A 20,812-nucleotide genomic window follows, 5' to 3' on the forward strand; every position below is an offset into this window, starting at 1 on the left:
GTCTAACCAGTGTATCGTATACTTGAAACTAATTAAAAATTTTTTTAAAAGAGTTGGAATATGGGAAATTTCAAGTGACACCATTTGAGACCTGGGATCCAATGACACTTGAAGTCAGAACTATCATCTATACTTTTCAGTTACTTGAACCAATAAATTTCCTTTTTTGCCTAAGCCATTTTTAGTTGCAACCAAAAGTCCTAAGTGATGCAAGAATTCATATATGGTTACTAGGAAGTTCCTAAAACAAAACAAAACAAAACCCCTCATTATCAGCTCTGTAAGTCAGTAGCTTAAGGAATAGGAAAATAATGACCTCAGAAGCAAAGACTGGAAGGAAAAAACAACAGTGGACTTGAATCGGGAAATCTTCAAATCCCATCTTGGCCACTGACTGCCCCCCAACATGACAATGGTCCTGGCCTCAGCCTTCTGAACCTTAATTGGCACGGTCCTTTAGGGAGGGATGGGCAGATTTGTTGAGATGTTTGCATGGGAATGCATGTAAAAGGGCAGAGCCTGGCATTTGCTTGGGGCTCAGTCTGTAGGAGTTTACAAAGAAACATCCCCATGTGGACACACTCCCCCTTCTCAGCAACTTCTACGCACCTGCCCTAGTCCTCTCTGCACATCTGCTTTGGACCAGAGCAGAAAGGCACCATTTTCTTGCCCCAGCTTCTGTCTTCCACAGCTGGGTGTTGGGTCTATGGGATGAGAAGTATCAATCAGTCAAGTTCCTGCTCACAAGTGGCTGGGCACATGCAGACAGACAAATCCCAGTCCTCTCTAACAGAGACTTGGGGCTCAGTTTTCAAGAGGTGGCAGAACTGCCTGTTCAAGTGATCAGATAAGTGATCAGAAGGTACCCAGCCCACCATCCTTCATCCCTCCTCAGTTAGTGGTACCATATTTCTCTCAGTCACCATGGAACCTTCATAAAAATGGAAGCCACTCCTACCGCTACACCAGAGCTGTCTGACAACATTCTGTGATGGTGGAAGTATTCTCTATGTGCGTTGTCCATATGGTACCCACTAGTCACACGTGACTGTTGAACGTTTGAAATGGGACTAGTGTGACTGAGGAACAGAATTTCATTCTATTTCATTTTAATTAATTTCAATTTAAATAGCCACATGTGGCTAATGGCTGCTGTATTGGACAGTGCAGCTTCAAGTGGATGCAGAAAGGTCAGTGTGACTAACCTTCACACAGTATGACAAGAGGGAGAGGGGTGTGAGAGATTGGAGAGCTACATGGGCCCAGTCAAGTTGGGCCTTGGTGGGTGATAAGTTGGAGTTTGGGTTTTATTTTTAAGAGTAATAGGAAGTGTATTAGTTATCTATTGATGCTAATAAGAAATAACAAACTGCCCTCAAATTTAGCAGCCTAAACAACAAATATTTACTGTGTCACAGTTTCTGTGAGTCAAGAATCTGGACACTGTGTAACTGGTTTCCTCTGGATCAGGGTCTCTCACAAGGCTGCAGTCATCTCAACTGGCATAGGATCCACTTCCAAGTTCATTCACAAGACTGTTGGCCACAGATCAGGTCCTTCTTGGCTGCTGGTCGGAGACCTTAGTTCCTGCCATGTAGGCCTCTCCATGGGGCAGCTCACAACATGACCACTGACTTCCCTCAGAGTGAGTCAACAAGGGGGTGAAGGTAGGTGCCTAAAATGGAAGCTAGAGTCTCTTAGTAACCTAATCTTGGAAGTGACATTCCATCATTTTGCTGCATTCTTTTCATTAGAAGTGAGTCACTGGGTCTGGCCCATGCCCAAAGGAAGGGGACCCCATCGAGGGGGGTGATATCAAGAAGGGGAATCACTGGGGCTACCCACCCCAGGAAGCTGCTGGAGCGTTCTGAGTAGGAGAGTGACAAGATCAGTTTGATTGTTTTTACAACAAACAATACAAACAAAACAAAATCTTGTGACACAAGATTAAAAATACAAAAGGGTATATGATATAAAGCCTCCCTCCCACCCCTGCCCTGGGCCACTTAATCCCCCTTCCTGGAAGCAACCAATGTTCCTGGGCTGCACTGGCCGTCCAGAGGCGGGCCATTGAAGCACATCCATCTGTGATAACTGTTAGTGCTGTCCCCCAAATATTACAAATAATAATATCCTTCCAGGCCTAGAGCAGTTATTCCAGGAATCTATTTCTGTGTAAAGAACTCCTCTCAATTTAGTGGCATAAAATTACAACTATTTTATTCTGCTCATGTCTGAGAAGTATGAATCTGTCAAGTTTCTGCTCACAAGTGGCTGGACACATGCAGACAAACAAATCCCAGTCCTCTTTAACAGAGGCAGGACCCAGCAAGGATGGCTTTGTCTCCCCACCACAAATGCCAGGGCCCTTAGCTGGAGGTACTTGAATGGCTGGGGCTGATCCCAACGGCCGGGAGCTGGAATCGCCTGGAAGCTTCCTCGCTCCCATGCATGGTACTGCAGGAGGCCTGTTGATGGGAGCAGAGCATCTGCATATGGCCTTTCCATCTGTTTGGGCTTCTCACAGCCTGGCCACTGATTCTAAGGGTCTATCCCAAGAGAAGCTTCCAGAGAGCAAACACTGCCAGAGCAGAAGGCTGCATGGCCTTTTCTGACCTAGTGTCGTGCATCACTCCCACCAGATTCTACTGATAAGTGTCACTACGGACAGGAAAATTAGAGTCCACCTCTTGATGTGGGGATGGCAAGGTCATATTGCCAAAGTACCTATGGAATGGGAGTCTATTGCTTTGCTCATGTTTGGAAAATAGGATCTTCCCCCATGGTGTATCCCCACCCCTTTCGAGTCAGCTGTGGACGTGGATTGCCTTGACTGATGAAATGTAAGTAGAAGGGACTTGTATCACTTTCAGGTTCCAGTTTTAAGGGCCATAGGATGATTCACCACATTTCTTTTCACTAGCTGCCATCATAGAAGCACAAGTTGAGATGGAGTCCCTGTTATCCTGGGTCCCTGAGTGACAACTCTGAGTGGAGCCTCCCAACCTCCCAACAACCTGCACTGGATGTGTGGTGGACCTAAGAAAGAAACTGTTGTTTCAGTCACTGGAATTTAGAGAGTGTTCGTTACTGCAGCATAACCTAGCCTATCCTGACCCTTTCCACAAAAATGGTAGCAAATCTTACACAGTGCTCTGTACTTTGCTTTTTTCATTTAACAATATATCTTGGAGATTGTTTATGTCAGTATAGGAAGAGCCTCTGCACTTTTTTTTTTTTTGGCAGTTACATAGCATTCCTGAACCAGAAAGGACCAAATTTTAATCAGTCCTTATTTAGGATAATCAGTACAGTTCATCTTTTTGAACAATGCTGCAAGAAACAAACTTGAACATTCTTTCCTTGTTTTGCTTGAGTGCAATTCCGTTTGCAGGACAAATTCCTAGAACTGCGTATCTCAGATGATGGGTGGCAAATTCTCCTTTTAAAAAGATCACTTTGCTGTAGGTGGAGAATGAGTTGAAAAGCTAAAACCCAAGAGTTATGCATGACTCCCCTCTTCATTCCATATCAATCGCCAAGTCCTATTTATCCCAGCTGCATCATTGCTCTCAATCTGGCCATTTGTATGGGGTACCCCTGACTACTGCCAAGGCACAGGGCCCTGCCTCTCTCTAATCATTCCTCCTAAAATGCCTCCCGCCTGTCTTACTCAGGACACTTGGCTACAAACAACGAGACAAGGAAGGAGTTGATTGGATGCTCCTGGATGCTTGCTAAATCCCCCTGCCCCAGAAGGGACTGACTTGACCTCCTTTTCCTCTCTTTCTACTGCCCCCATAATGAATCTTAAATGTCTTATGTCTTATGTTAGTAACTTGCATTGGATACAAATTCCTAATTGGAAGCTTTGGAAATGTGTGCCAGCTATCAGGGACCTCAGAGAGGAAATTTCACCCCATCTCTGATTTCTCTAGAGGAATGCAGGGTCTGTGCCTGCATTTCATGGGTTTCGTCTTAAAGAGGAGCGGTGTTCAGATGCTAGGCACTAAAACTGACAGGTGTTTACAAGTCAGCCTAAGCCCCTCTTTCCCCACTCTTGGTCCCTACCCCTAGCAGGGCTCCACAGAGCAGCTCAGAGTAAGCAACTTTGATCACATTGCTTCCTGGCTTAAAATACCTTCAACAACACCCCACTTTCCTGAAAATAAAGTCTAAACTCTTTACCTGGCTTCCAAAGACCTCCTTGATCCAGGCCCCTCCAAGGCCAAGCCTCGTTTCTTGACCCCCATGTCCACCCCAATGCATACCTGAAACTAGAGCTCAGTGTTCTGGCCTAAAGAGCTAAATGCCTCAGTCCTCACTGCCTTCCTCTACAGAGCTCTGAATATGCACTGGCCCCGTGTCAGAAGGCTCTTTCTCTCCCTGCTCCAATTACCTCTGAAACCTGCACATTCTCACTTAACTCTCAGGTCTCACTGGTACCGGTGCTTTGTCCTCCTAGCCACTGGGTTTTCCTCTCTCAAGGTACTATCTTTACTCCCAAATGTATCTTAGATCCACGCAGCTTTTTCCACCTTCACAGCCACTTTCGTGGTCCAGGCCACCATCCTCTCCATTCTGCAATTCCGTAGCCTCTCAACTGCTCTTTCTGCTTCCAGTCTTGGCCTCCTTGAAGTCCACTAGCTAAAGTGACCTACAAATCATCCTTTCAAAGGTTTCACATTTCACTTAAGAAAAACAAACTCCTCACCATAGTCTACAAAGCCTTCCACAACCTAACCAGTGTCCATGTTCCTTCATCTCATCCCAGACCCTTGGGCCTTGTAGCCACACAGGTTTTCTTCCTGTTCCTTGAAGACAACAAACTTACCAGAGGCTCAAAGCCCTTGCACTTGCCCTTGCCTCTACTTGGAACTCTGCTCCCCCAGATCTTTGTGTGGTTGGATCTGCTCAAATGTCACACTCTTACACCATTTCCTTTTACCTTTGATTTTGTCTTGTGGTCCTAAAAAACAAACAAACAAACAACCAGGCAGTTATTTTACCAGCAAAATGGGCTTATTGCTGAAGATCAGAGAATTGCCATTCAGGACAAGCATGCTGTAGCAAAACTGTAGGCAAGTCCAACAAGCAAAGAAGAGGAACGTTCTTTTATAGAGAAAAAGAAGGAAGTTGAGAGAGGTGGTTATAAAAGTTCACTGCAGGAAAGGAAGAGTTCAAGGTGCTGACGGTTTCTCATTGGCTGGGTTGCTGGGCAAGAAAGGAAACCTTCCTTCCTCCCGCAGAAGTAAAGTACTATTAACTTAAAGGTGTGTCTTCCTGTTGTTCCCTAATTGACGACTTCCTGTTAGGGTCCCTAATTAATGTCCAGTTGTAGTGCCTGAGGGCTCCCCCTTCTGGCCTCCCGACTCCATTTTAAATGAGGTTTCTCTTTATTAATTTTCAGCCTTAATAGCACTTATCACTCTCTGAAACCATCCTACTTATTTACAGGATTATCCTCTTTACCCCCCTCCTAGCATGTAAGCAGGGAGTTTGGCTATCTTGCTGACACCACTGTTCCCCAGCACTTGGCTTGGTGCCTGGCACAAAGCGGATGCTCTATAGTTTTGGATGAATGAATGGATAGCTAACAGAATCCTAGTTGAACCAGGTTCTGTCTTACTCGCTGAGTTTGGACAAGTCTCTGTGTCCTGGTGTGTGAAGTAGGGGTAGAGGGAGTAGGAAGTTTAGCCAGAAAGTTGATTAGCTGTGAAATTTGGGCCTTGTTTTCTCACTTCGGCCTGAGGCCAGCCACGGGACCTCTGGCGCCTCAGCTCCCCAACCTGTACAATGGGTGTGAACTCATCCCAACGTCTTGGGGTGGTAGTGCTGCCTTATAAGGCAGCAGAAGCCGAGGGCGGGCGAGGCCGTGTGGGTGGAGAGGAATCACAACATCCGGCTGCGGGGGCGGAGGCGCTCGCGGCAGTCGAACCCGAGGCTAGAGAGCCGCTGCGAAGGCCCCCAGCCTCCTCTGGGCCTCTCCCCGCTTCCGCCGTGCGCCCTCCTGGAGGTGCCGATCCAAAGGAATACGGCCGAACACATGGTCTAAAGCAGCTCGCAGCCCTGAGGCCCAGAATACCAAGTGTATCTCTTGCAAACCCTAGAAAAGCCAAGGCGAGCCTAAGGGGCCCGGGCCACACCCCCAATCTGATAGCCCAATCAGAGTGCACTGCTGAGAATGACTGAACATCCGGCCTTCAGGGCGTGACCCAGAGGACACACCTCCGACGTCCCAGACCAGCCGAGGGCTCGGCCTTAATTGGCAGTTCGGTATCCTACGAAGGCCCAGAAATTCGAACCTACCCACCTCAAACCAACCAGGAAGAGGTGACGTATTAATTCCCGCCTCCCTACTCCTTTAAGCGAATCCCTGGCTCGGGGGGCGGGGGACAATGAAGAGGCTGGCTAATGGGAAGATGGCGCGGAGAGCGCCCTCCCGGTTATTGGCCGAGTAAAGTAAACAGAGGGTGGGGCGGGGCGGGCCGGCGCCGGGGTGGCCCCGGGGAGGGGACCGAGAGTGCGCGGCGGGCGGCGGCGGCCGGGGAGGCCCGGGAGGCCGCGGCGCGGTCACTGCGAGCCAAGCGGAGCCGCGCCGATCGCCATCCGGCCCCGGCTCCCGCGCGCGATCCCGGCCGGCGGCGCGGCCCGGCGGCGCCGCAGCCCATGGAGCTCGAGAACATCGTAGCGAACACGGTGCTACTCAAGGCCCGGGAAGGTAAGGCGACCAAGAGGGCGGTGAGGTGCGAAGAACACGGGGTGCACGGCCTCCGAGCTCGGCGGGGTGCCCTAGCCGCCCGACCCCCTAGGGCAGCGCGCTCCGGGCCAGGCACCCGGTGTAGACACCAGCCCTTCCGGCACGGCGTCCTCCTCCTCCGCACCTGCCCCGGGGAGCTGGGGCCCAGGAAGGGGCGGGGGTCAGGCCGCCGCCCTCGCGACGGGGGGAGGATGACGGGTGAGGGAAGGAGAGAGGAAGGAAGAGGGAAGGGTAGGCCCTGAGACCCGAGAAAGTCTCTCTGAGGCCTCTCCCAGGTGAGCGGTGAGAAGATGCCCCGGGAAAGGTCAGCCTACCCCCTCCCACGTGCCCAGGGCCCGGACCCCGGCGTATAGCCTGGACCGGCACAAACTTGGTGCAAGGTAAAGGTTTGGAGACTGAATGAACGGCCGCCAGACTAGGGGAAACTACTGGTCACATATGCTACCAACACGACTGCCACTCGCTCGGTGCCTTATGACAGACACTAGAGACAGAGGAATGGGTCACGATTTTTGCCCTCAAGAAGCCCATGGTCTAGTGGGGCCAACGGGCACAGAAATAAATGGGAGCCAGCTTTGAAGGAAGAGAGCATGCTGGGCTTGCAGAGCTGGTCTGGTGAACCAAGTGTGTGCTGAGTTCCTCCGAGCTCAGCACACACTTGGCTCCCACCCACATGTTAGCAGGCACCTGCTCCAGAGCATCTTGGGGGACACAGAAGGACCAGACCTGCTTCTCACTGCCTTATGGTCAGTCTGTCCCTTAGCTGCTATTGTCTACCTTGGTAACATAATCACCAAACAGTCACTCTGTGCTGTGTCCTGTCCAGGGTGCTGGCGACCAGCAGTGAACAAGACCTCTTTTTGGAACTCTAAGGCAGGGAGGTCATGACAGGATTTCTACTCTTTAGTAGGCTTCTAGGCTGAAAGGCATCTGCTTCACCATTCTGCCCATTTTACAAGTGGGAAACAGGCTCAGTCCAGGGACTAGCCCACAGGTCACATTATGAGACTGTGGTTGACCCAAGTATAGGACACAGGATGCCCCCAATACAGTCTGTAAGAAGCCCTGAAGAGCCCCCAGTTAGCACAGCATTTGGTGCCCTCTGCCTGCCCAGTGCATGTTGACTCCAGAGAGGTGTTGCCTGGAAATGGCCATAGCAGGCTGGGTCCTTAGTGCCCAGAGCCTTCCTTATCTCCTGTTTCTTATCGAGTCCAAGTCTAAGTCCGGGGTTGGGCCTTCCTCCCAGCCTCTGGGGGCATCTGCCGATTCTGTTCTGCCTCGTCATCCAGCCAGCCAGCCAGGGAGGAGGGGTGAGGAGAGCCTGCCCAGGGCTGTAGCCAGTTCAGGCCTCAAGGCCATTGGTGAGGCATAGGATAGTATGGTGAGACTGGGGAAGTACCTCCACTGGAGAACCCTTACCCCACCTGGCCCTGTCCCTCCACCTGTGTGGCTCTAGACAGATGTCTTTTCTCTGAACTTCAATAAATCTTTTTGTGGAATGGTTGGGGATGGAATGCGAAAACTAAAGGAAATTGTGATTGTCACTGAATCCTGAACCCTGGCCCATGCATCTGAATCCCTTCATGAGCTGGCTGACAGTTTGGGGCTGGGCTTTCTCCAGCTTCTTCAGTGATCTGAGGCCTTAAGCAGTTGGGAACCCTTGTTGTATGTATTCATTTGATGCCTAGTAGATGCCTGGCATATTTGAGATGGGAAAAGAGTTTGGGTTGTGGTCCCAGGGCATTGGGTTCAAATCCTACCTCTGGCACCTCCAGGTTTTGTGATCTTGGACAAATTGATTCATTCTAGGGCCTCGGTTTCCTCATGAAATTGGGCCAGGTCAGGCAGAACTGCTGTGAAGATGAAGTGAGACCGCCCTAGGGTGTGAGCCCCTTGTTTAGTCCTTCCTTTCTCGATGCCCAGAGGCGCAGCTAGGGAACCAAGCTAGGGTGGAGAGGAGCCCCACTGACTCTGGTGGCCTGTTCCAGGACAGGATATTTGCATGTGACTCGGCTGCTGCCTTAATGTGGCTGGGAGGAGAGGGAGGAGGAAGTAACTGTTGGGGGAGGCAGGCAGATGGAGGGTTTGGTGAGGGACCTGTGGGGGTGGGGGAGGAGTTCCCCTTGCGGGGAAGCCTTGCTTAGGTTGGGAATGGGGGTCACTCACAGTGGAGGAATGATGAATATGTTGGGTGCAGGCTGCAGGAGGGGGCCGCTAGTAGGTTTCCCAATGGGTGCCTGCAATACTTCCTCCTCCAGGCAACTTAGGTCAGGGAGCCCATCAAGGGACCCAGCCCTGCTTCCGCTCTAGAAGACAGCCCCTTCCTCCTGCACCACCTTCCTTCAGCTAGGCCAGATGGAAACAAGGCTGGGTAAACCAGAGGGAAAACAGGCCAGGCAATGAAAAGTGGTAGCTTGAGGTTGCTGTTGAGTTCTTAGAGCTGGGGGCCTACCTCTTGCCACAGCCCTCTGGGTGCCGGACACAGACTCTTCCAGTCACCCTCAACACCTATGAAGGTGGCTTTGGACCCAAAGTACACATGGAGAAATTTAGGTTCAAAGACAGCAAGCGATGGGCCTGAAATGTGAACTGAAAATTCCAACAAAGGCCTGTGACTCTGAGACTCGGGCCTCTTCCACTGTTCTCAACCTCGTGTCCCACAGGCCACATCTGGCTGGCTCTCTTAACATGTTTTATTGTTTGCTGGCAGTGGGCTTTTTTTTTTTTTTTTTTTTTAAATAGGAACCAATATTTCATGTAACAGTCCAGATTCCCGGCTGCTTTTGAAAAATCATAATAGCTGGCCACACCGAGCAAGCATTCCTACCTAGCAGCAACCAAGCAACAGCTGGAGCTATGCTGCAGCTGCCCCTGTTAGAAGGGGCATGCCCCATCCATTTCACTCCACTCCCCACCACTCCCTGTTGTCTCCCACCTGGTTCCCATTCACCATACCTGTCTGGTTCTGTAGGCATTTGGGCTGCTACCCTGGACTCAGTAGCTATAGACAAGGGGTCAGCTAGATAAAATGAAGCAGGTATTAGGGGCAAGGAAGCCTTCTGTTCAGGAGTGGGGATCCTGAGTGCTGCTGGCCTTCCTGCTACCATCTTGTTTGAGTCTCTGATAGTTCTGATACAGGGCCCAGTGACCCAGGCTGCCATCTCTTAGCTGTATCCCATATGTCCTAGACCCTCTCTCTTCTGGATCTTGACTCACACAGTTCCTACCACTGTCATGTCCTTCTCTACTTTCTTCACCTGAGAAACTACCTGATGGGAAGCAGCTGAAGCTTGCCAAGATGGCCCAGAAACCCTACCCGCCCCCAGCAGCCTGGCTTTACTGCTCTCTTGACTCTTCTAGCTCAGTAGCCCCTAGCAGGAGGGCCCAAGGGACCATACGTGTCCTGGAACCCAGTGAGGGCATGTTGGAGCATGTGGAAGGAAGGCCCAAGATGCCTCCCAGCATGGGCCGTGCCGGGGCTAGGCTTTTTAGGCCTCTGGACCTCACTGAGGGTGGAGGAGAGGCACGGGGTGGCCAGACTCAGTGCCTGTTTGGTTTCACAGGTGGTGGCGGCAATCGCAAAGGCAAAAGCAAGAAATGGCGACAGATGCTGCAGTTCCCCCACATCAGCCAGTGTGAAGAGCTTCGGCTCAGCCTTGGTAAGGCCTGGGTGGAAGCTGAGGATGCTGAGATGAGAGGACCTGCTGGTACCAGGAACCTCCCCTGAGACCTCACCCTGGGAGGGTTTGGGGGTCTGGGGAGCATGAAGATCAAGACAGCACCACCCAACCTAGTTTCAGTTCCTGGGCTCAGGATGGGTGGAGGGCAGATGGCAAACAAGACAGCAGGGGGCGGTGGGGCTGGTTGTGGAGAACAGAACAGAGTCAGATCTGAAGCAATCAGAGAAGCCGAAGAAGGGAGGGCTAGGCCTAGGGGAACAGGGCTTGGGGTACAGAGGGCACAATGGGGGCTGGAGCCAGCCCAAAGATTGTCGGTGTTGGGAGCCCCAGGCCTGAGCCCAGCCCACCTGGTCCAGTCCTGGGGCCCAGTAAAGCCTTGAGAAAAAGGACCCAGGGCCCCAGTTCCTGCTTATCTCGTCTAAAGCCTCAGGTCTGCACAGCACTCAGGGTTGCACAGGCCCCCTCTGGCAGCCAGCACATGGGCAAGGAGTACACTGTGGCTGCTCCCACTGCCTGGGAAGGAGGCTTAGCCTCGAGCTCGCCGGAAGCCACAGCTTCCTCCCATACTTTCGCCAGGCGGGCAGCAGGTGTAGGCCCAGCCTGGGCCTGGCCGGAACCTCACAGACCACACCCAACCCCAGCACTGTGACGAATGCAAGTGGTGTGAACTAGGAGACAGAGGGGGGAGGTGAGGGCCCCAGCTCTGGAGCCATACTCCTGACTGTATAACCTGAACATTAATCATTTAGCCTCTCTGGGCCTCAGAGTCCCAAGCTTTGATGTAGTGAAGGGAGCAGTTGTGCTCACTTCAGGGTTGTGTGAAGGTTCTAAAGGAGATAATGGATGTCATACTGCAGGACTGGAAGTTGGGGCCCAGGGCCTGGTGGTATGGACAGGGGTATCTTGCCAGCAGGCTCTGGGTCCAGGAACCCAGCAGCTCTCACCTTTGCCTGCAGAACATGACTACCACAGCCTGTGTGAGCGGCAGCCCATCGGGCGCCTGCTGTTCCGAGAGTTCTGTGCGACAAGGCCTGAGCTGACCCGCTGCACTGCCTTCCTGGATGGGGTGGTGAGTGTAGCCTAGCCCTGAGGCCGAGCCCACACCTGAGGCGGGTGGAAGTCCCAGACCCCATGTGCCCCATGCCCCACACCTGTCACTTCCCCCAGATCCCAAGCTTCTCCACCTTCCACACTGCAGGCTGAGTATGAAGTGACCCCTGATGAGAAGCGGAAGGCATGTGGGCAGCGGCTAATGCAGAATTTCTTGAGCCACACGGTGAGTGAGCAGTAATGGAGGGATGATGGCAGTAGGCAGAGCTCAGTGATGGGGAGAGGAGTGATCGCTGCCTGAGCAGAGATACCCCGGAGCTGCCCTGGGCTCACCAGGCAGCACTGTGGCCACAGAGCCCAGGAGAGTAGGCTGGGATCCTGCCAGCAGCTCTGCTTCTCCCTGTCTCAAGAGGAACTGAGTTCACAACCAAGCTGGCTGGCACACCGCCAGCCTACAGCCACCCCCTAGCACAGGCCTGAGATACCTGCCATCTCTGCTCCTCCACTGACCTGTCTGTGGCCTATCCCCAGGGTCCTGACCTCATCCCTGAAGTCCCCCGGCAACTGGTGACTAACTGTGCCCAGCGGCTGGAGCAGGGGCCCTGCAAAGACCTCTTCCAGGAGCTCACCCGGTAAGCCTCTCCCTCCCACTGGCTCAGAGTTGCATCCCGAGGAGAGGGCTGCTGTGTCCCTGAAGGCTGTGAATAGCTCAGCTGCTGGCGAGAGGACTCAGCCTCTTATCCTGGCCTTGGCCCTGCTGGGTAACCTTGGGCAGGTTGCCTCCCATCACTGTAGCATCCTTAGCCTTCAGTACATGTGTGTATCTCCATCCTAGGTGGGTTAGCAGGAAGGTTGGCTGAGGGTGCTGCCTCTCGGCTTGAGCATGCACGTAACAGAGGGCCTGGCCCATCACTCTGAGAACCCGGGGTGTCGGGCTGACTAGCGGGCTGGGACTTCTCAACAGGCTGACCCATGAGTACCTGAGTATGGCCCCCTTTGCTGACTACCTCGACAGCATCTACTTCAACCGTTTCCTGCAGTGGAAGTGGCTGGAAAGGTGAGCTCCTTGAAGGCTGGGCCAGGCCAGGCTAGGTTGTCGTGGGCCTTGGGCCCCTACTCAGCCATGTCTCCCCAACCCCTTTCCCACAGGCAGCCAGTGACCAAAAACACCTTCAGGCAGTACCGAGTCCTGGGCAAAGGTGGCTTTGGGGAGGTGAGTGGCCAGCCCAGAGCCCACTGCAGAGTGCGGAGCTGGGGTAGGTGGGTCCTGGACCAGCCCCATCCATCCCTTTGAGCTCCTATACCCCAGCAAGGGAAAAGCTGGTTCTCATTTGCCATATCTTCCCTGGCTATAGGTGTGTGCCTGCCAGGTGCGGGCAACAGGCAAGATGTATGCCTGCAAAAAGCTTGAGAAGAAACGGATCAAAAAGCGGAAAGGGGAGGCCATGGCACTCAATGAGAAGCAGATCCTGGAGAAAGTGAACAGTAGGTTTGTAGTAAGTACAGACAAGAGACCCCGCCCTGGCCCTTCGCCAGAAGCTTGCCCTCCCCACTCACTAAGCTAAGGTCTTCTGCCTGCCCCAGGCACTGACTCCCACTCTTGGAGATGCCTGGGAAGGGCGGGTTTGGGGTACTGACACCAGGCCCGAAAAGCAGGCTGGGCTCTCAGAAGTGGCACTGAGAAGGATTTTTGGGGCAGCTGACACCAGCCCCACTACCAGGTGGCCTACAGCCCCTGCCTGAGGGCTCGGGTCCCCTTGGCCACAGGTGAGCTTGGCCTATGCCTATGAGACCAAGGACGCGCTATGCCTGGTGCTGACGCTAATGAATGGAGGTGACCTCAAGTTCCACATCTACCACATGGGTCAGGCTGGCTTCCCTGAGGCACGGGCCGTCTTTTATGCTGCAGAGATTTGCTGTGGCCTGGAGGACCTGCACCGGGAGCGCATCGTGTACAGGTGTGGGGCTCGGCCTTCCTACCAGGGGCTGCAGCTGGGCACGAGTAGAGGTGATAGAAGCATGTGGGTGTGCTGGGGCAGTCACTGCAGCCACAAGCCCATTCGAGCCCTACAGGGCTCTGGCCAGGGACTGCATACTATCCTATGCTAGGCTGACTTGAGAAGCTCAGAACCCAGGCTCTGGGTCTGGCTAACACAGGTGTGAGTCACAGTGTTGTCATCCCTCTCTTGGGCTAGTTCAATCCCTGTTCCCGACACCATATCCTTTCCTTGGAAGCAGAGGCTATGATTCCTGCCTAGGGACCGAATGAGACTATAGTAAATTATGCTGTAACCCAGCATGAAGGGCTCGGCAGAGAGGTCTCTGCCTATCACTGTTCTTGGCAACGATTTCTTTTGAACCTTGCAACAGCCTCAGGAGGGGTTGAGTGAGCAGCCCCATATGACAGACAGAAAAGGTAGAGTCAGCCACCGAAGGGTGGGGGAGCAGAGGGGAGCCTCTCAGCACCAAGGGTGAATAAGACTACTGGTGGTATCTGGGGAGCTTCCCTGGGTGGGAGCTGCCTTCCACTTACGAGCTGGTGCTGTCGCCAGGGTCAGGGCAGGGCTATCTGTTACCCTGGCAGCAAATGGCTCCTACTCCTTGCTCCATATCCCATCCCAGGAGGCGAGCGAACTGGGAGGGGGTGGCCCTGTCTGGCTGCCTGGCAAACTGAGCAGTATTGGACCCTCCCCTTCTCTTCCCACAGGGACCTGAAGCCAGAGAACATCCTACTGGATGACCATGGTGGGTTGGGGAGCCACAGTTATGGGGTGGAGTAGGGTAGGGTGTGGCGCACCTGCTTAATGAGCTCCTTGCCTCTTCAGGTCACATCCGCATCTCCGACCTGGGGCTGGCTGTGCATGTGCCCGAGGGCCAGACCATCAAAGGCCGTGTGGGCACCGTGGGCTACATGGGTGAGTCCCCCTGTGTCTCAAGAAATAAAGCTGTTGTTCCTCTTTTATAGATCAGGGACTCAGGACTCAGCCAGGACCCCACACATATGTGAACCTGCATCATTCAGTCACTGAGTACTCACTTAGCTCTTATTGGCTGGGCCTGCAGGTGACTGCCAGTAAAGGATAAGAAGAGACTCAAATGCATGTCCATGGCCCCAGCTTTTCACTCCTCTACCTGTCTACACTCGAGTGGGAGTGCCCGTTGGGGAGGGGTGAAGATGAGGCTCCATGTTCCCCTTAGGAACCACATGACATAGTAGACAGAGCCCCAACTATGCCACACACACCCCTTGCTGTGCATGTGTGTCCTAGTTGTGTGTCCTTGGGCCAGGGCCACTCCACTTCTCCAGCCTCACTTTACTTGACCATAAAGCAATAATCATACCTGCTGCCAGGGTTACTTCAAAGATGAAAAGAAGCACAAGAGTCAAACCCACCTGGCGCCCTGCTCTAGCTGGCACTGTAGGCATCCAGCAAATGACTTTCTTCCTTTCCTTTCTCTGGTACTAAATCCACAGGTTGCAAACTGGTAGCCACAGAGGCGTCATTTGTTCCACGTTGTGTTTCAATCAAATTGTTTTTAAAACAATTGGAATTGGTTGCCAACGTTGAATAAGCCATACAGCATCACATTAAAAATAGAAAAGTTAGAAGATCTGGCTTCCTGCAGGGCCATATCACCTTCCTTTAATGGGACATGTACTCTCCTAGTTACCATGGTCCCCACCAAGCCACTGACAGTGCATGTCTGCTTGTGGATATCTCATTCCCTGCCTTGATGTGAGCTGGGCATTCCCAGGGCACCTCGAACCCCTACTCACCCCTAAATCCTGTGCCATCCGCCCAGCTCCAGAGGTGGTGAAGAACGAACGGTACACATTCAGCCCCGACTGGTGGGCGCTAGGCTGCCTCTTATATGAGATGATCGCAGGCCAGTCACCCTTCCAGCAGAGGAAAAAGAAGATCAAGCGGGAGGAGGTGGAGCGGCTGGTAAAGGAGGTGGCTGAGGAGTACTCCGATCGCTTTTCCCCACAGGCCCGCTCACTCTGCTCCCAGGTGTGGCAGCCACTGGGAGGCCTGGCTGGGGTGGGGGGCTGGAAGCACCTCTCCTAAGCCACCTGACCTCCCCTTCCCCACTACAGCTCCTCTGCAAGGACCCTGCTGAGCGTCTGGGTTGTTGTGGGGGTGGTGCCCGTGAGGTGAAGGAGCACCCCCTCTTCAAGAAGCTGAACTTCAAGCGTCTGGGAGCCGGCATGCAGGAACCACCCTTCAAGCCTGATGTGAGTGCCACCCATTGCTGAGGGCAGGGCCAAGCCAGGGTGGGGATTGGAGGCTCCTGGAGTCAGGACACCTTCAGTGCAAATGTCAGAAAACCCAACTCAGTTGGCTTAGCCAACAAAACATAATTCTCTGGGCTTACAAAAATGAAAAGCCGCAAAATAGGTCTGGCCTTGGTGTACCACACCTGGGGCTCCAGCTGTGTTATAAGACCTCTCTTCTCTCCCTGCCACCATACTGGTCACTGTGCAGTCTTCGTGGCAGGCAGCTCTCCCCAGGGTGTGGCAGTGGTGGGCCCAGCAGCTCAGGGCCACACCCTACCAGCTCAGCCACCCCAGTAGACAGAGAGCACCTCTTGCCCAATAATTTCAAAAGAAGTCCTAAAAGGTGATTAGGGGTGGAAAGGCCTAAGGCTGATGCTCATTGCCTTTGATTGCTCAGAGGCCTCTCAGTAGCCACACCTAAATCTCATACCCCTTTGAACCTCTCAGTAGGGGAGACCAGTTCCCCAAAGAAAAACCAAGATGCCATTGGCAGCAGGGGAACGGCTGGCAGGGCATCAGCTGCGCACCATATGGTGCAGCGCCGACCTCTCATCTGTGGGCAGAGCTCGCCTTATAGATCTCACCTGTTTACTGAGCATCTCTGTGGTTCAAGCATCCTGCAAGCAGGAATATCCTCAAGTCATCAGATTCCAGTTCATTTGGCCAGAGAGTCTCAGAGTAGGGCCAATATCAGGTTTAACACTGGTTTTCCAGGACTCCATCTGTTGGCTCTACTCCAGCCTGTTAATGGTCCTACCACTGAATTCAGGCTTTTTTGTATAAAGTCACAAGGAAGGTTCTGACTGGCCAAGATTAGGTCATGTGCTTGCTCCTCTCCCCTGTGTAGAGGACTGGGTCACCAGGAACCCTGGGAAGGGGGAAAGGCAATGGGCAGGGCAAGTTGACAGCTGTCAACCACACACATGATTGTTTATTTATTCAACAAATACCTAAGTGTCCAGATGTGCCAGACCTCGGAGATAATGAGGTCAGTAGGACCCAGGCCTGTCTTCATATTCTGGTGAGAAGACACACCAAAATACACTAGTATGTGAAAAAATTTAAGCAATGGAAAGAGCAACAGCGAAGAATAAAGCAGTATAAGAGATAAGGAATGAAGGGGGGTGGGAATATTTTTAGACAGGATGGTCTGTGAGGAGCTGATGGTTAAGCTGAAGCCTAAAATATGTGAAGGAGAGAACCCTGCCGAGATTTGTGATGTGAGCATTCCTGGGAGAAGGAACAGCCAGGCAGTGAGGCCCTGGGGCAGAGACCAGCCTCAAGAGATGATACAGCAACAAGGGGCCAGCGTGACCGACGTGTGTTATTCTAAGTGTGATGGGGCATTTGGGGAATGTTGAACAGGAATGTGAGGTGGAAGGGGTGGGCCATAGAGGGGATGCGTGGATGTGGGAGACCTGTGGGGGGACCGTGGCCTCTGAAGAATGGTGTCTTGTAGGCCTCACTGGCAGTTCAATATGCGGGCATTGCTGTGAATGATTGAGCCTGACATCAGTAGCCTACTTTGGGGCTGGCACTGCCACTCCTGCTTCTTGTGAAGATCATCTCATTTAACCTTAAAACCATCCCACTGCCCCCAGTCTTTCATTCAAAATTAGAGAGAAAATCAGCGCCTTGGACTTTATCTTTTTAGAAGCAACAAGTGAAAAGCAGTATAGTTTTTAACAGCTTTATTAGGATTAAATTCACATACTATACAATTCACTCATTTAAAATATATAATTAAGTGGCTTTTAATTTACAGAATTGTACAACCATCACCACAATCAATTTTAGAATGTTTTCATCGCCCTTTCCCCCCAAAAAAGCCCCGTACCCATTAGCAGTCATTCCATATTCTCCCCTTTCCCTGGAAACAACTGATCTACTTTCTGTCACGATATATTTGGCTATTCTGGATATTTCAGATCAATGGACTCGTACACTATATGGTCCTTTGTGATTGGCTTCTTTTACTTTGCACAGTGTTTTCAAGGTTCATCGGTATTGTCACATGTATCAGTTCTTCCTTTTTTATGACTGTAACATTCCATTGTATGAACATGCCACATTTTGTTTGTTTTTATCAGTTGATGGACATTGGAGTTGTTTCTGCATTAGGGCTGTTATAAATAAATGTGCCATGAATGTGCACATACAAGTTTTTGTGGGGACATACGTTTTCATTTCTCTTGGGTATGCACTTAGGAGTAGAGTTGCTGGCTGGTGTGGTAATACCGAGTTTAACTTTCAGGGAAAGTTTTCTAACGCAACTGCACCATTTTATATGGTGATATTTCAGTTGATATCCTTAACAGTAGAATTTAGAAAACAATGCAGCAATGGGGAAAAAAAGTGGCCTGAAGTTGGGTGGGCTGTTCCAATCCTCTGGTTGGCTGTGAAGCATGAGGGGATGGAGCGAGCTCTTGAACATCCCAGGACAGAGACCCCAGCCCCAGGCCCTACATGTGGGGGACCTTGCCCAAAGGGCCTACTGAGATTTCAGCCTGTACTCGCCTCAACAGCTGCTCACCCAGACAGCCATGTGCAGATGGAGGGGTGCCTGTTGAGGTTCCCTCCAGGCACTAGGAGCTGGCTGGCTGCAGTGGGTCAGCTGCCACAGGCTGGTCAGTGAGGGAGAGTGATCTCCACTTTACAGAGAGAAAACGGCCTTAGAGGGAAGGGACTGCCATGCTTAGGAAGTGCATGGGATGCTGGTTTATGACTCCAAACCAGAGCTGCAAGGGCTAGAACACAACCAAACCTAGAGCAGTTCTCAGGGCTGAGCTGTCCCTTGCGCAGGTAGTACTCCTATCTGACCGCTGCTTTTGTTCCTCCAGCCCCAGGCCATTTACTGCAAGGATGTCCTGGACATTGAACAGTTCTCCACGGTTAAGGGCGTAGAGCTGGAGCCCACCGACCAGGACTTCTACCAGAAGTTTGCCACAGGCAGCGTACCCATCCCCTGGCAGAACGAGGTGGGGCCTGCCTGGCTGGTGGGGTGGGCTCCAGGGGGCGACCCTAGGGGTAGCTCTCACAGCTGCCTGTGCCATGTCAGATGGTGGAGACCGAGTGCTTCCAGGAACTGAATGTCTTCGGCATGGACGGCTCGGTTCCCCCAGACCTGGACTGGAAGGGCCAGCCCCCTGCACCCCCCAAGAAGGGACTGCTGCAGAGACTCTTCAGTCGCCAGGTAACCCCTAGTAGTGTCCTACCTGGGCCCCCAGCCTGGCTGGCTCCAGGGGACGGTGGGTGGAAGGCCGAGCTGGTGCCCGCTCGAGTGGGCTGTGCGTAGGCCTCCTCCAGCCCTGCCAGCGGTGCCAGGGTCTCTGGCCTCATTCTCACCTGTCCCCCGCCCAACCCTGGCTGGGCTCACGGCCTCTTTTCTCTTTCCAGAGGTGAGCAGTGTGGGCTCCCCGTGGGGTGGCGTTGCTGCCTGGTCTCGGGGAGCCACAGGCAGCCCTTCCATGGCAGAGGCAAGATGTGGGCGAAAGAAATCCGGTGCCCGGTCCACCTTTCCCTCCCCCCTGCTTCCATTCCCTGCACCCCAGCACTTTCAAGCTGCTAGCCTTGCTTAGCCATCTTGTCTCCCCATGTCCCGCCTCCACTGGCCCCAGGGAAGAGGGTCTGGACAGGGCCTTGCCCTCCCAGAGCCTGGGGTCCACCTGGTCCCCCACACTTCAGCCTCTGGCCGGAGCTGCTGCTCCAGGCCCCTCATTTGGACTCCCCTCCACAGAGCATGGCCCTGGGCAGCTCCTGACCAGTGACGACACTGGTGGCTAACAGCGCTTGCTCTGCCTCTCTCCCTCCGTGTCTTCCCTGCTCTTCAGGATTGCTGTGGGAACTGCAGCGACAGCGAGGAAGAGCTCCCCACCCGCCTCTAGCCCCGAGTCTGAGGCCCCCACCGGCGATTGGCGGTAGCAGCTACTCCCAGCACTGTTGACAGTTTTGCACAGTGGTCCTCCCCATTGTCCACTCAAGTCATGACCTAGGGAACACAGCTGGAGCTGTGTCCAGCCCCTCAACCCCTGGTCTGGCTGAGTTTGGCAAGGCCTGGGCTGTTCCCAGGACAAAGATGTGTCCCTTTAGCTCTCATGCATGGAGCTTGGGGCTTTCTGGATTTATGTATTTGTACGAATGTAAATAGTGACCAGGCCATTCTGAAGACCCATGCTGGAGCTGGCAGAGGGGCCACTGCCAAACTCAAGGTTCCTCAGGCCCCTGAGGCCCCAGCACTGTGCTCACCATCGCCGACCTCTGAGTGAGACTCGTGCCTGCCCCTGCCGCCCTGGGCTCAGGCCACCACTGGGGCCTGATGCTGTCCCTTCTCAGCATTTGTCAGAGCTGGATCTGAGGCCTCACTGTCCCCTAGGCCTGTGCCAAAGTGTGACCAGAGATTGGGCTGACCCTGGGACAGCCCATCAGTCCACTGCCCAGGCTGGCCCAGATGGGTCTGCCTCTGCCTTCCAGCTCCCAGGGTGCCTCGTCCCTCATGCTGGGCCCTGTCCTGAAGTCACCTCTTGCAGAATTGCCCCATCCCGCTTCGGGGGTGGGGGTGGTCCCTGGCCAACCCTCAAACATTCCAGACTCCTCATAACCATAGACACTTGTGCCCAGCAATAATCCATCCCCTCCCTGTGTGCCTGTAGTGTATGTATGTGTGTGTGTGCGCCTGTGTGCCTGTGTGTGCGTGAGTGTGCATATGTATGAAGGGGGGCAGGCTGAGGCTGTGTGCTTGCACCCCAGACCCCAGTCCAGCCCTTCCCAGACTGATGACTGTCCTAGTTCCAGTGTTGGGATAGTGTGGGGCTACAGAATCCTGATTTTTCCATATTTAAAGCCAATTTTTATTACTCATTTTGTCCAGTGTAAGCTGCCACGTGTCTCTGTGTGAATACAGTGAGAGCACAAACCTGGCCGGCTACCCCTGCCTGCCTCTTTCTTGCTCCTGGTGCTCTAGGGGTCTTCCTGCTTCCCTGACCCTGCTGGAAGTGGGAAAGGGTTGAAGGTAGGCTGGCGGAGGCTGTCCTCCCAGCAAGGCTG

At 53.1% G+C, this 20,812-nt stretch overlaps 2 protein-coding genes across 5 annotated transcripts in view; one reads left to right on the forward strand and one right to left on the reverse strand.

Annotated features, from left to right (window-relative positions):
* F12 (coagulation factor XII) overlaps nucleotides 1-8,851 on the reverse strand; it is a 23,576-nt gene extending 14,725 nt beyond the window's left edge. Inside the window, exons 1-3 of the mRNA XM_036225137.1 lie at nucleotides 8,521-8,851; nucleotides 4,835-4,969; nucleotides 610-1,675 (exon numbers count right to left, since the gene is read on the reverse strand). The gene's annotated coding sequence lies outside the window, so the exon portion shown is untranslated. The remainder of the gene's footprint in view (nucleotides 1-609; nucleotides 1,676-4,834; nucleotides 4,970-8,520) is intronic.
* GRK6 (G protein-coupled receptor kinase 6) lies at nucleotides 6,525-20,636 on the forward strand. 4 transcript variants are annotated; one of them, XM_016158333.2, is made up of 16 exons: nucleotides 6,525-6,721; nucleotides 10,324-10,419; nucleotides 11,397-11,509; nucleotides 11,639-11,716; nucleotides 12,022-12,122; nucleotides 12,455-12,547; nucleotides 12,640-12,703; nucleotides 12,846-12,986; nucleotides 13,258-13,448; nucleotides 14,198-14,235; nucleotides 14,316-14,405; nucleotides 15,295-15,503; nucleotides 15,590-15,727; nucleotides 18,610-18,747; nucleotides 18,828-18,962; nucleotides 19,166-20,631. In XM_016158333.2, the coding sequence occupies exons 1-16, from the start codon at nucleotides 6,670-6,672 to the stop codon at nucleotides 19,169-19,171; spliced, it is 1,683 nt and encodes a 560-aa protein (XP_016013819.1). In that variant the 5' UTR covers nucleotides 6,525-6,669; the 3' UTR covers nucleotides 19,172-20,631. The 4 variants fall into 4 exon arrangements, with proteins under 4 accessions (XP_016013819.1, XP_016013818.1, XP_036081033.1 ...); XM_016158332.2 differs by having other exon boundaries at nucleotides 6,543-6,721; nucleotides 19,600-20,636; XM_036225140.1 differs by lacking the exon at nucleotides 6,525-6,721 and having other exon boundaries at nucleotides 10,356-10,419; nucleotides 11,397-11,716; nucleotides 19,598-20,636.
* Nucleotides 20,637-20,812: the final 176 nt, after the last annotated feature.

The sequence above is a fragment of the Rousettus aegyptiacus genome, unplaced genomic scaffold (assembly GCF_014176215.1).
Source record: "Rousettus aegyptiacus isolate mRouAeg1 unplaced genomic scaffold, mRouAeg1.p scaffold_m13_p_7, whole genome shotgun sequence".
Classification (NCBI taxonomy): domain Eukaryota; kingdom Metazoa; phylum Chordata; class Mammalia; order Chiroptera; family Pteropodidae; genus Rousettus; species Rousettus aegyptiacus.

Excerpts from the sequence above, each read along its gene's own strand:
- GRK6 (XM_016158332.2), top strand. The coding sequence starts at position 6,670 with ATGGAGCTCGAGAACATCGTAGCGAACACGGTGCTACTCAAGGCCCGG. Across the intron at positions 6,722-10,323 it reads GCTACTCAAGGCCCGGGAAG|GTGGTGGCGGCAATCGCAAA; the intron begins GTAAGGCGACCA and ends TTGGTTTCACAG. Across the intron at positions 12,123-12,454 it reads CTCTTCCAGGAGCTCACCCG|GCTGACCCATGAGTACCTGA; the intron begins GTAAGCCTCTCC and ends ACTTCTCAACAG.